At 35.7% G+C, this 14,572-nt stretch overlaps 1 protein-coding gene across 2 annotated transcripts; it reads right to left on the reverse strand.

Moving 5' to 3' along the window:
- Nucleotides 1–810: 810 nt before the first annotated feature.
- On the reverse strand, nt 811–6,922 carry LOC131003062 (sugar transporter ERD6-like 6). 2 transcript variants are annotated; one of them, XM_057929538.1, is made up of 18 exons: nt 6,299–6,922; nt 4,844–4,906; nt 4,675–4,764; nt 4,514–4,573; nt 4,338–4,403; nt 4,176–4,241; nt 4,015–4,090; nt 3,645–3,709; nt 3,473–3,565; nt 3,179–3,259; nt 3,002–3,086; nt 2,708–2,754; nt 2,523–2,585; nt 2,208–2,267; nt 2,045–2,110; nt 1,880–1,939; nt 1,325–1,439; nt 811–1,125 (listed from the first exon to the last, which is right to left on the reverse strand). In XM_057929538.1, the coding sequence occupies exons 1-18, from the start codon at nt 6,482–6,484 to the stop codon at nt 1,013–1,015; spliced, it is 1,455 nt and encodes a 484-aa protein (XP_057785521.1). In that variant the 5' UTR covers nt 6,485–6,922; the 3' UTR covers nt 811–1,012. The 2 variants fall into 2 exon arrangements, with proteins under 2 accessions (XP_057785521.1, XP_057785522.1); XM_057929539.1 differs by having other exon boundaries at nt 4,985–6,875.
- Between the last annotated feature and the right edge of the window lie 7,650 nt (nt 6,923–14,572).

Below are 14,572 nucleotides of genomic sequence, written 5' to 3' on the forward strand. Positions count from 1 at the left end.
TGAATTGAAACTTTGGACTTTGGAATATTCTAAGAACCTTGATTATTTCTAGTATTATTTAAGCTAATTTTGTTCGATTCCTAATCCATTGAAATGGTGAGATTTGTGAAATTCTACTTTTGAGAATAAAAATATTCAATCATACATCTTATCAATCATGCAAAGTAAATGCCCCCTTAATGCGCTGTCATCCCCCCTTCCCAAACCCTAACTTTTAGAAAAAAGTACTCCCTCCGTCCCAGCTTTTAGTATTCAACTTTCCTTTTTTGGTCGTCCCACATTTTAGTATCAATTTCTATTTTTGGTAAAAGTAGGTGGGGCTCTTACTCCACTTTAATTATTTTAACTCTCACATAAAATATGAGACCCTTATTCCACTCACAACACATCAATCACTTTATTAAAACTCGTGCCGTTCTCAACTGGATACCAAAAGCCGGGACGGAGGGAGTACTATATAACAATTTTTCGCAAAATTGTGAAAATCATGTAACGTGATTGCTACACATTTTTGCAAAAAGTGTATAATTGCACAAAAAACGCAAAATTGTGAAAATCATGTAACGTGATTGCTACACATTTTTGCAAAAAGTGTATAATTGCACAAAAAACGTGTAAAAATTGCTTTGAAGCATACAGCTAATAAGATCCCTGCCATCTTAACCTTTTCTGCCGCTATACAGGACCTACAACAACAAAATACACACAGTTCTTTGTATTCATCCTATCTATCATAATATTACCAATAAACATTCTTCCTAATATTTTTCAATAACATAGAACAACAATGTAATAATAAAGTGAAAACGATTATGTAAGTTGAAGTTTATTGATGAAATATGCAATAAAAATCTGGTGAAATATTCCAACTCATCTCACACGAGACTTTTCAAGCCAACAAAACCTCCTTGCAGAAAAGGAAAAATATGGCACACATCTATCTCTTGCACAACATGCACTTTCCATACAAATAAATAATTGAAAATAAAATAAAATGAGTAAACAAGCCTGATCATCTGAAGGAGTTTTGGATCTCCTCTAATGTTTTCCCTTTCGTCTCCGGAACCCAAATTGCCACGAACGCGACAGTGAATATGCACATGACGGCATACATAGAGAAAGTTCCTGCAAATATAAAGGCACACTCAGCTTCAGGTTATAGAAGATGCCCATAGTTGATGATAATACTTGTGCAGAACATGACACCGTTAAGAGCCATAAAGCTCATGTTTGGTTTCCCTCAAAATCGACTGAATCAAAGTTCCACATGACATGGATTATCGACACCGGATAATGAGAGTATAGAGGGATGTATTTTACAAACCTCCACTACTCCAAGTCAGTAGCATTGGTGCAGTCATCGTTATCACCCACGAGAAAGACCAGTTGAACAATGTCGCAACACTTCCAGCTAGGCCTTTGATTTTAATTGGAAGAATCTGCGGTCGTAGATATATGATGTAATCAGTTTGTGATCAAAACTGGAACTATACAACGAATTAATGGTAAGTTTGCAGCAGTTTGCTTATTGTGTATAAGTTTTACCAATGCTCGAAATTTGAGCCAAGTACAAGGTTAGATGGCGAACGTGCTTAGAAATACAATGGTGAAAGAGTCCTTAGGAATTGCTCGAATGGGAAATATAGATTGCGAACATGCTTAGAAATACTATGTTTCTCTTAAGTCCCAATACACAATCATCTCTAGAACTAAAAGTTGGAACCAACTTCATAAAGACATGTAAAGACGATCAAGAAAAGCTTTTGAATTGTTCGTACATGTACAAAGGCATGCCAGACCTTCACACACAACCGCAATTGTAAACACTATTTCTTACAAGAATCCAATGAACTCGAGATGATGGGAAGTAAAAGTTTACCTCGGACATTATGAGCCACGGAATAGGCCCCATTCCAAGTGAAAAAGAGATGATCAAGCACTACAAATGACAAAGGTCGGGTAAAAGATAAAAAAAGTTACAAGATTCGCTATGGGAGAGAATTCATAGGTAAGCTTTTACTAGTTCCATTTTAAGAAAACATACCACCACCCCAACTACTGATAGGATCCCCAAGATTCCAAACAATGCAGAGTCCTCGGAAACAGATTCCTTTTCACAATATCAAAATCAGCAATTTGTATCAGATTTCTCTACTATCTATAAATCCAGCTTCTGTTGAGTAAACAAACGATTAACGGAGCAATACCTTTAAGTAGAATGACACAGCAACCACTACAAGGCTAAGTGCCATACCGGATGAAGATACCTGAAAGAAGTACTAAATTGTAAGACGAGACACATTCCGGTGCATCTGGCTAACACAGTGCATCCGCCCTAATTAAATCTTACTCGTAATCAATAAACCCTAATTGGGGATTGGTGAACTCTAATTGGAATGCATGTACATACACCCGAATGTACGTAAGTTTTTTTTTTTTCCAGATCAGCATAAGTTTTTGCATTGTAAGACAATGTGTTCATTTCTAGACAAATAAAATTACATAGTGTTTCATTAACTCACGATTAAAAGAATCCGACGCCCAGTTTTGTCCACCAACCATGTAGCCACTGCAGTAGCAATAACCTGAAGAAAAACATATTAAAATATCAATCAAGAAAAGCTAATAAGAACTCAATGATTTTGATTTTTTTAATAGATATGTATTGTAAAAATGGTAATTAGAGATGCATTTTTATAAGCTTAACCTGAATAAATCCGACACCTACAGTTGCAGCATTGCTCGAAGAGATCCCTGTTCAATTTACAGGGAAAATAACCGAGCCCTCCAAATTAACCAAAAATATATGCAGCTAGATATATGTAGCCTAAAGGGAAAGAGATTAATTGAAAATAATTTTGCCTCTTCTAGAAGTGATTGTATTGCAAAGCTATAAAGACGAAATTCAGGACTTGTTATACTCAGACAATCAAAAACTCAAAATTGAAACATCAATAGCCCATTCACATCTTTCTAGGATAAGAAAATTACACGCACCCACCTGCAGATTCAAATATGTTATTAGAATAAAAGATGACGCCATTAATTCCAGATAGCTGTTGGAAAACGAGCAACCCAATTCCTATCTGCGAGATGAAAGAGGAACGAACATACAGCGTCAGAAATCAACAATACAACACAACCAAAGGAAAGTTGCAACACTTAGAATATTATGCACCATAAGGGGTAACCAATATCTTCTTAGTTTGAGATCTTCGAAACGTATTGCATTTCTTCGGCTCGTTGATGCTACAGATCTCTGCACGACCAAAACATTAGCAGCTCATGATGGAGCTTGTGCATCATTAGATTTCAAGAGATAATGAATAATTATTTTTAAAAACAACAAAGATAACTAATGAATAAAAATTGTGTTATGCGTGGGTCAAATACAAGATATCTTTATATATATAAAGGGTTTGTTTATGTGCCCTCTATTTTGCGTCCTTGTGAATCAATGAAAAAAATTTACCTTGATTTCATGTACTTCAACAGAAATATCAGTGTCAAATCCCCGAAGTACTTGCAGGGACGCCTCAAAATCATCCGTCATTCCCATTTTAGCCTAATTTTTGTAGAGCAGAAATATGCAAGTCATTTTATCTGTGATAATTGTGAGTACAAAAAGTTATTTGTAGCCTCACCAACCACCGAGGAGATTCGGGGATGAAGAAGAGTCCAGGTATCAGTATCAGACACGGCAGTGTTCCTGTGCACAAAACGAACGTCGTCAGTGATCTTGGAGCAAACTTCCACTTCTTTGATTTCATTCAATCTAATGGAACACTGAATTGATTTAAAACAAGATCAATTTAATTCAACGAAAATTTATGTATGCAAATGAGATAAGACGAATAAAATGATGTCTGTATTTAATTTGCCAAAGGATCCAATACCATGATGATGAAAAGAACCAATGCAAAAATGTCGTAATTTTCAGCTGACAAATACAAAAGAGTTCCATTTATATTTACAAAGCCCACAATGCAAAGAAAAGACTCTAATGGAATTTACCAAGAACTGCAAGCAATCTCCATTCAACAAATAGTCCCAGTAGATATGATAGCAAGATTCCTATTGTCACAGAGAGCTACATCACAGAAAGAACAAAAAAAGTGAACTTCAATGACGTCTTAAAGCATAAGGGGTTCTACGAGGAAATGATGAAAGCAAACCTGGTTCACTGAGCCGAGAGCTCCTCTTAGATTTTGGGGTGCTATCTCAGCTATGTATACAGGCACCTGCATCATATTAGAGAAGAAAATATAGCTTAAACACACTAAGAAAGACTCTCTTAAGATTGAATAAACATAGAGGAAAAAAGCTTCGAATTTTACCGTGTAAGAGATTATACCCACACCGAATCCTTCTAACAGCCTCCCCATGTAAAGAAATGAGTAGTCCTACATTTGAAGTGGGAAAAAAAAAAGAAAAAAAAGAAAAAAGGACTAATTAGAAGTAAGAACTTCAAAAGAGCATGAGGCAAACATAAAAACAGAGTAAAAAACCTCACTTTTGCAAATGAGATGCAAAGCCAACCAATGATGTTAGGTATGGCAGCAATCATTAAAGACTGCAAGATAACACGACATGTTAAAGTCTTGAGACCATTCACTACAAAATTGAAAGAACAAGGAACTGCACACTAACTAAGATTAATAAACAAACACGTACCCCCTTTCGTCCTATGTACTCGGAAATCTGACCACTAGCGATTGCCCCAACCATGGCTCCCGCATTGGACAATGAACCAAATAAGGAGAACTGTCCAATGGCTTTTGTTATTGTGTGAAATATACAACTGAGGATAAAATCAAGTAACAAAAAAGACGAAGGCGCTAACCTGCGAAACTGTAAGGTTGAGATCTTTCGTGAGAGCAGACTGTGTTGGTGAAGAGTAACCACACTTCACAAAACAACAAAGATGATATAGCTTATATCTACCCATAGTACCATACATATTCATAGGAGGAAGAGGAAATACCAGCAAACACACTAACATTTATATTTGGCAGCATACAAAGAGCTCTAAGAACTGTAAATAAAAAAAATCTCCCAATAAAAATGTGTTCCATATAAACCCAAATTCTGATCTCAACCACATTCCACCGAAAGGTATTCTATGATCACATTACAGTCAAACAAATACTTTGAAAAGTACAAGTAGCAAAGATAACTCCAGCACAAAGTAACACTTAGTTTCAACCGTCCAAGGCATAAGCCTGGTTATTTTGGCACCATGTTTGACAAAACAAGGACATAGTCTGCTTCTACATTACTTTACTCGGTTGAAGGTAAATGTCCACTCAACATTGTCAACATAAAACTTGGAGTTGCATAATATTTGTGTAGTATTTAGAGGGTGTGTGGCTGCACATAAGCTTCTTAAGACAACTTATAATTTGTTTAGGAGCTTATAAGCTCTTGAGAAGTGTTTGGCAAAATAAGCTTCTAAACAACTTCTAAGCGGTGAAAATAAGCTCCAATAGCTTATAAGCTCCCCAAAACATAATTTCCTCAACCCTAATTTCTTTTTTCATAATCTTATAAGCAACAATCATTTTACAAAAATAACTCTACTGGTTTGTTATTTCCATCATATAACTTTTCAAGTTCATATTTTTTCAATTTTCTCTCTCTCTAGTTCACATTTCTCTCTCTAGCTTATAAGCTCAATTATCCAAATACTTTGACAACTTAAAAACTCTTGAGACATTACATCTTATGAGCTCTTGAAACATCTTATAAGCTCTTAGAGCTTATAAGCTCTCTAAAATAAGCTTAGCCAAACACCCTCTTAGTGGGGCTGGATATCACCATTCTAGCACTAAGAGTACATCATTGACATCATTTATTATACATTGGCACTTATTGGTGATGCTGAAGAGATGGTGAAGATCATCTGAAACAACATTACAATCAAAGCCTATAAACTTTACAACTCTCACATCTGATCTAGATTGGTAGATGACATCTGATTTAGATGCCCACACTTTACAACTCTCACATTCAACTGTGAAATCCAAAATGCAGCATAACTACAAAGCTTTATCTCAAACAACGTGTATGAAGCCAATTCTTCAATGTATATCATGATCAAATCCTCAAAATCCTAAACCACATAATTCAGGTTCCAGTTCTAGATGAACTCAAAGCCCATTCAATTTATTGCAACGAAACATCAAGTCAGCTAAGGTGTAACCCCATTCCAAAACAGATTGCAATCAAACAACCATGAAATTAAAAAAGTTAAAGAAAATAAAAAAGCAGTAAACAGATATATGCAAAAAAACATTACAGTGAAACCAAACTGGATAGGACCCAAAGCCACAATCAAAACGCAAGCCAAAACTGAGATAGAGCTATCCCTGATTGCTTGAGAAGAGCCCATCGTACTTGACTGCCTCGAACTCATCCGATACCAACTCCCCGTGTGCAGGAATGGCTTCCTCAGATCACCCCTCCCATCATCTCCCTCTTCCATCTTTTCGTCTCTCTCTCACTAAAATTCAAGACAATGCAAATCCGAACTCCAAATCGGTTTAAAAAGTTATATTTCTTTGATTATATGAAGTTGCAACAAAAGTCGAGCAAGACTTCAGAAAAATGGATGGGAGAGAGAGCAATTATTCTGCAAATAGGATTTAACTATATGTGTGAAAACGGTCGTGTGTCTGCATCATGTGTTTGACGTGGACAAGATTTTGAAGGTTTAATTTTTAGCTGGCGGCCTATATTTTAAGATGGTGAAGGTAAATGATTTGTTGGGCTCCATGAATTTTTTGGGTAGGTGACAGCTTGATCCGACGAGGAAGAAGACAAACAGTAAGATCACTACTATCTCCGGACCTATAATTGTGATTAATAATAGAATTTACATGTTTAATGTAAGAACATGAATCACTATATGAGATTATTGTCGTCGCCTTTTGGGATTCTATCTTATAGTTGTAGTTCTATTTTATTACAACAGTGGCGTCCAGTGGTCCACATTAGGACAAGAGAAAGTCCAAATTAAAGCTAATCGATGTCCAAAAACGATTATTTTTAATTTGTGAATGCTAATAGACATGAGAAAGCTTAATTAATACTACTAGTATTTACAAGTACTTATAGGTTAGGTAATGATATTAAACACTCCTTTTATTTACAGCTTGTGAAAGAATGTAAAAAGGTATTCAACCTTACTCTTTTTAATATTTAAATATTGTACAAAAATAATGAATTTATAGTAATGGCAAGGATAAAATAAAAAATATTCAAATCATTTCCTGATGAAATTCTAAGATGATACACATATTTGGGGGCATAATTCATTTTTAATTAAAGGATAAAGTAGTAATTTAGCTTCTATCATAGATATTCATATGACTTCTGACATCATATACTCAAGATTTGATCAACCGAATCCCCCATATTCTAATTTGGATGTAATTAAGTCATTTGTACCCAAATTGAAACATGTGAGGCCTAATGGCGCCAATTGTATTTTTTTATATATTGCACCTTACCTCCACTCTCTGCGTCGCCAAAATTTAAGAGGAGATGGAGGAGATCGACGGTGCACACAAGCAAACATAAGACAAACCAAACATAATCTGGAATCACTGAAATATCACCAAACATAAGACAAACCACTCATACACACGCACACAAGCAAATCAACAAATCTGGAAGCTTATCAACACAAAGATACAAACAAAAGTGGCGCAAGATATTCAACCTCGCTGAATTTGGTCTAGAGCTGCATGAGATTCTGCTTAAGAAACTACGACAATGTTTGGTCTTAAGAAACTATAACCAAACATATTTGGTTTGTCTTATGTTTGCTTGTGTGCACCACCGATCTCCTTCCTTTCCTCTTATTATTTCGGCGACGCATAGAGAATGGAGGTGCAGTGCAATAAAAAAAGAATTAAAAACGGTGTCATTAGGCCCCCCATGTTCCGATTTGGCAATTAAGCTCCTCCGCCTAACGGCGAATGAGATTGTTATTTTGCGTGAAATGTGAGACTAATGAATAAGCCAGTATATAGTGATGAATAAAACAATATATAGTATTGAATAACGATATTGATGAAACAAAATTCTACGCCTCATAACAATCAAGAGAAAACATAAACGAGACAGAGATTTTACGTGGTTCGATCATAAGATCTACGTCCACGAGTGGGTCTTCGGAGTTTTTCACTATACTTCGTGTGTTTACATTTTACAAGTTGAGTTCAATGAAAGAGAGCCCCCCACATCTAATGATAGAACTTCTATTTATAAGCATAAGAATAAAACTTAAGGCATTTGGGCCCGTTGGATCTAAAAATTAGGCCTAAGCCCCTATCATATTAATTTTTGTCTCTGACTTGAGTCTTCAGCGCTGGGAGCCTAATTACTTCTCGATTGATCAAATAAATCCTGTCATGTTGAAATAATAATAATAATAATAATAATAATAATAATAATAATAATAATAATAATAATAATAATAATAATAATCATCATCATCATCATCATCCGATCAAGTCAATCAGCATAGGATACATTAAATCAACACCTACAAATCAATCTAAGATCTCACTATATATGAGGTATCTCTCATTGGAACCATTCTCTCTCTCTCTCTCTCTATATATATATATATATAGGGAAGAGTTTAATGGAGACCACTCCCCTATATAGAGAATGAAGACCAAATCAGAGCCATTGATCTCACCAAAATCAATGAATCAGATTAATCTGAATTCTTCAAGTTTAGGAAATTCCGTAAATTCCTCATTTTCTAATTCTGGGAACCAACGAACATTATTATGAACTTACGAACATAAGTATGTTTATTTGTATGTTCATTTGTTTTTATACGAAAATATCGACGAACATTAGTATGTTCATTTATTTTCTATACGAACACATCGACGGACATTAGTATGTTCGTAAGTTCATAATAATGTTCGTTGGTTCCCAGAAATGGAAAATGAGGAATTTACGGGATTTCTTAAACTTGAAGAATTCGGATTAATCTGATTTATTGATTTTGGTGAGATCAATGGCTCTTGATTTGGTCTTTATTCTCTATATAGGGAAGTGGTCTCCATTGAAGCTGACCATATATATATATATATATATATATATATATATATATATATATATATATATAGGGATGTCAATCCAGCCCGAAACCCGTGGACTAGCCCGATTAACCCGTCAATCCGAGAGGGTTGAAAATTTTCAACCCGATAAAAATTACAACCCGACTAGCCCGTAACTGAATAACCCGATACCCGACAGGGTCGGCCCGACTAACCCGATGGGCTAGCCCGAAACCCGAATACTTAACATAAAATATTTATATATAAAAATTAAAAAATGACAAAATATTATAAGTCTCATCATTTCAGTTTTCTGTATTTTTGAGATGCTTTGATTCTATGAGTTCAAACTATTGTTGAATATTTTATTTTATTTTTTCTTTAACAAAGTTGAACATTTTATTATTACCAATTTATTTGATATGTTATGTAATCTGTTTTTTTTCTTCAATATCTTATATTTTTGCATTTCATGCTTGCTATATAATTTATATATTTAATTTTGTAACACCCCGTATTTTGAGAAGCTATTTGTGCCCTAGCTCGTATTTAAATTGAGTTATTTAAATAGTAGCTAGAGGAATCATGCACGTGGGCGAATAAATGAGATAAGAATTATTTTTGAGAATTATAGAAGGCGATATTATTTTTCTCGGGCCTTATAAATTCTCTTATAGAGAAACCTATCTTCGCCCTATATTTTTTTTTTTAAATATCTATGTGATTTAAATATTTTACTTGGTAGAATATTCACATATGATTTATTTGAAGCATTGTAATTATGATATTAGTTATATCATAATTGAGATAAGTTTTTCCCACACGGAAATAAATATATTTCCGTGGGATATATTCCTACACACTAAATTAGTGATGTATAGTAGTCAAACATATATGTATATAATTATCTATATTTCTCTCTCTCACTCTCTCTATCTCTCGATCTCTCTCACTCTCTCTCACTCTCAATCTCTCTCAATCTCTCTCAATCTCTCTCACTCTCGACTCTCTCTCTATCTCTCTCAATCTCTCTCAATCTCTCTCACTCTCTCTCACTCTCGGTCTCTCTCTCTCCCCTCACGCACCCCCTTCTCTCTCTCCCTCATTACTTCATTCTCCCCCATAAATGTTGCACACATGCAACATTAAACCCTAACCTAAGTAGCTAACCTAGTTAGCCCAACACAATCCCAAGATTCAAGCTCCCACATCTCTCTCTCATATCTCTATCTCTCGGCTCTCACTCCTCTCTCCTCCCTCCTCCTCTCTTCTCCTTCTCTATTCATTTCATAGGATGACATACTCCACCATTACTCCATCTTTGACTACAAGATAGTGTATTAAAAGAAGATCACACAAGCACATGCAAGTTTCCCCCCCCCCCCCTTTACTCGATCTCTCTCTCTCGGCCCTCACTCTTCTCTCTTCTCTTCTTCTCTCTTCTCACTCTCTATTCCCCTCACTTCATGACATCCTCACCATCACTTCTTCATTTACTAACAAGATATGCATTAATAGCAAGATCACACCATCACTTCTCATAAAGGCAAGCAAGCTCTCTCTCCCTTTTTCTTACCCTTCGGCCGCCCCTCCCCTCTCACTTCACCACACTTTTTCTTCTTGTTTCACCAATTATAGTAAGGATTAAGGAAGCCAAAAGTGTTCTAGTTACACACTAAAGCCATCAAGGGTGTATCAACCTTAAGCACAAGCTCCAAGAGGATTTCACATCATCCCCTACTCCACCTCCATTAATCTTGTGGGTAGCAACCTCAACTCTCCTTTCATGTTATATATATACATAATTTTCTTGATATATAAGCATGTTTATTGAGGTATATTGAAGCATGATAGTCCCCTCTCTACTCTTGGGATTTTCGAAATGTTGATAAAAGAGAGCATGATGAATTCTTTCAACTTTTCACTACCTTCATGTGCTCATACACCTCTCCATGTTAGATACATGAGAGGAAGAGATATGTTTCTTGAGAACCCTTGAAAGGGCTATATGTTATGATTAGTGAAGCATGATAAGTTCTTAGTAAGAAAATGCATGAGAATGATGGTGAAAGCATGAATCTATGATGATATGTGTATATGTTATAAATTCGACCATTTCGGGAATTTTCTTACGTTCTGGACTGATGAGTCGACGAGGTTTCCCTCGTCCAAAAATCTTCAAAATTTTATGGTGTGTACATATATGAGTCTTGTAAGCACTGGTAAAATTTCAAGTCATTTGGACTTGGTTTACTACCTTTTTAAAATATAAAACTTTTACTGAGCATTTCCACCGGAAATTTTGAAGGGCAGTCTGTGGAGTCACACTTTTCAGTAACTTTTAAAAATATTCAGCCTCCCAAATTTTTATGGAAGAAAGATACAAGTGTTATACAGACTCATGTAAAATTTCAAAGCATTTGGACAACGTTTGCTAATTTTTAAAAATCCTAGCTTCCAGTCGTGCCAAACTGCCGAATCTGGTAGACTGTGGGAAAACACCCATATCTCTTAAACCACTTGGAGTTTTTCAGTCTACTTTTTTTTAAACGAAACTAGACTCAAATAGGTTTTCATCGGTATAAGTCTCGAATCCAGGAGATTCCTGAGTTAAAGCAGTTTATTCGTTAAAGTCGAGACAGAACAGAATGGTAAACTGGAAGGTCCGAAAATTTTACTTTGATTTTGTGTTAAGAATTTTTAAAGGGTTTTGGTGGAATTATACAACATATTATGGCATGAAAATGCTACTAGAAAGTTTTATAAATATTTTTTTCAAGGCTTATATGAATATTTGGGATTTTCCCCACAAAGAAAAAGATTTCAAGTTCATATAATGACTTTTAAGTCATTTGATTATTAAGATAAGTTATATGCATATTATGTGAAATAAGTAATTATTTGAAGCATGTATGATTAAGTGATTTTTTTTGAATGCTATTTGCCTAGGATTGAGAGTCCTTTAATTGGATAAGATATCCGATTATATTGGGAAGTCCAGTTGGGTAAATAGTGGAGAAGTTATAAGATGAGATTAAGCACATGATGAACGTTTAAGCTTAAGTATGAGATATGAGTTAGATGAGTTTCTAACTAGAGTTTATTTTGTCACATGGCAATCTAAACACGTGCGCCACTAAAGGTTCGAGTGACAGCCGGCGTTAGTACGACCCCGAGCGTTGTGTCATCGACTCCTGAGACAGGTGGGCTTTATTCTAACTCTATTATGGCTAGCTACCATGATAATGAGTTCAAATGCAAAATCTTATGAAAATGAAGCATGATGAAGCATTATTGATGCATATTATGAAAATGAAGCATGTTGAAGCATTATTAATGCATATTATGAAAATTGTCATCTTGCCATATTTATTATTGATGAGAAAGAAGTATGGTATGTTGCCTTATGAAAGACATGACTAAGTTCATGAAGCAAGATATCGGCCTTTAACTGATCCAGATGACAGTAAAGGTTATGTGCACAAGAGGTGATCGTGAGCCGTCTCTAGTCGGCCGGTCACGGTGATTTGAAGGAGGCCTCCTTCTCTTCACCTAGTATGTATATGATATATGAGTATTCATAGTTGGCACATACCCAGAGTATATTGTCTGCAGACTAATGATATTATTATGATGATGCATATGAGTTTATGACAGAAAAACATGAACAGGTATTTTTAAATCTCAGTTAAATCCTGTTGATGCATTGAAAAGGGCAAGATTGACATATAGCTCTAAGAGCAAGATTTCAATTATTTCCGGCATGAGTCCACTGAGTGCTTTTTGGTACTCAGCCCTGCATGTATTTCTAAATGTGCAGGTCTGGCTTGGCGCGAGGATGGGTGAAAGTTGTTGGATTTGTCAGTTGGCTGTGACTTTCCTATGTCTCACATTTATCTTATAAGCTTTGACTCTATAAGTTATTAAACTCCCTGCTATATGTCTTCACACATATAGTAACGCATCGCTGCACAACTCTGATGAAACTCTTTTAATTTGCTCATGTCTGTAATATCCCCTGAGGGAAAATACTTCTCAAACCCTTGCTAAGTTTCAACTGCTTATTATGTCTTATCCAAGCGAGTAATTATTTTAGTCTTAACATCTTTCTTGAAAATGAGTAAAGTTGCAATTGCTTCCGCTAAAACAAGATGTATTTCTATTTCTTTCACCATTTCTTTTATTAGTCGTACGATACTTGGTATACGCTATCACTGGCTATATCGGGCTGCGACAAATTTCTATGTATATTTTATACATTATACATTAGATAATTAAGAATAACAAAATACAAATGATTATTTTATTTTTACGCCTTTAACCCGATTAGCTCGATGGGCTAGCCCAAAACTCGAACGTTTAGGCTTAGGGTTGAAAATTTATAACCCGACAAAATCCTCAACCCGATTAACCCGCACCCGATTAACCCGAAACCTGGTGGGCTGGCCCGATTGACGTCCATATATATATATATATATAGGGGTGCGCTCCAGTGAGACCCCCTATTTTTCGTGAAACACTAGGACAATGAATAAGTCATATAATACTAATGAACAAAACTTATACCTAACGAACAAGATGTATATACTGGTGAAAAACAAAATTTAAAAAATTCGTAATGAATAAGACATATATACTGATGAACAGGGCAGTATATACTGATGAACAATGCAATATATACTAATGAATAATAAAATTTAAAATATTTTGCTCCCTCCAGGATTCGAACCCTGCAAAAAAAAATCTTCCTCCAGATACAATATCAGCCATATGATTGATAAAATAAATGCACCAGATCGTACCCTAGATCTCACTAAAATTAGTGGGTCTCATTGGAGCGGCCCCCTATATATATATATATATATATATATATATATATATATATATATATATATATATATATACATAGGGGAGAGTTCAATGGAGACCACTCCCCTATATAGAGAATGAAGACCAAATCCGGTTCCTTGATCTAACTTAATCTAATGGTGGTAATTTAATTGATTAATTTTATTAATTTTCATTTATTTTATAATCAAAAGGTTAAGCATGTCATTTTCTATTTAACCCTAATCTCACTCACTCTCTCTCATTCATGCTCTCTCTCTATCTCTCTCTCTCAATCACTCTCCCCCCCTCCCCCGCTGCCTCCATCTCTGCTGCTCCGCCGCCTCCCCATCTCTCCTACTGCTCCGCCGCCTCCACCGCAGGTGCCATGACCACCGCCATCCAGTTGTCGCCGCCTTCTCGCACCAGTTCCAGTCACCACCATCCATGATCTGCCGCCTCCAATCCCAGATCTACCGCTTCCCCTCCATGATCTGCAGCGGCCTCCACGCCCTAATGGAGACCGATCTCCCCTACCGAGTTAAAATAGCACCGGACAGAGAAATCACCCCCTATTTTTGATTTTGTGAGATGAATTTTACCATTTTGGTGGTTCTGTGCTACAAAATTCGTAAATTCTGTTGGTTGTAAAGTCCAGTTGG

This window comes from Salvia miltiorrhiza, unplaced genomic scaffold, assembly GCF_028751815.1.
Source record: "Salvia miltiorrhiza cultivar Shanhuang (shh) unplaced genomic scaffold, IMPLAD_Smil_shh fragScaff_scaffold_61, whole genome shotgun sequence".
Lineage (NCBI taxonomy): Eukaryota > Viridiplantae > Streptophyta > Magnoliopsida > Lamiales > Lamiaceae > Salvia > Salvia miltiorrhiza.

What these genes read in the sequence shown, in the direction of transcription:
- LOC131003062 (XM_057929538.1), bottom strand. Translation starts at nt 6,484, where the DNA reads ATGGAAGAGGGAGATGATGGGAGGGGTGATCTGAGGAAGCCATTCCTG. An exon ending in TCAACCTTACAGTTTCGCAG is followed by an intron (nt 4,765 to 4,843) that starts GTTAGCGCCTTC and finishes GCCATTGGACAG; the next exon opens with TTCTCCTTATTTGGTTCATT. An exon ending in CTGTGTCATTCTACTTAAAG is followed by an intron (nt 2,111 to 2,207) that starts GTATTGCTCCGT and finishes TATTGTGAAAAG; the next exon opens with GAATCTGTTTCCGAGGACTC.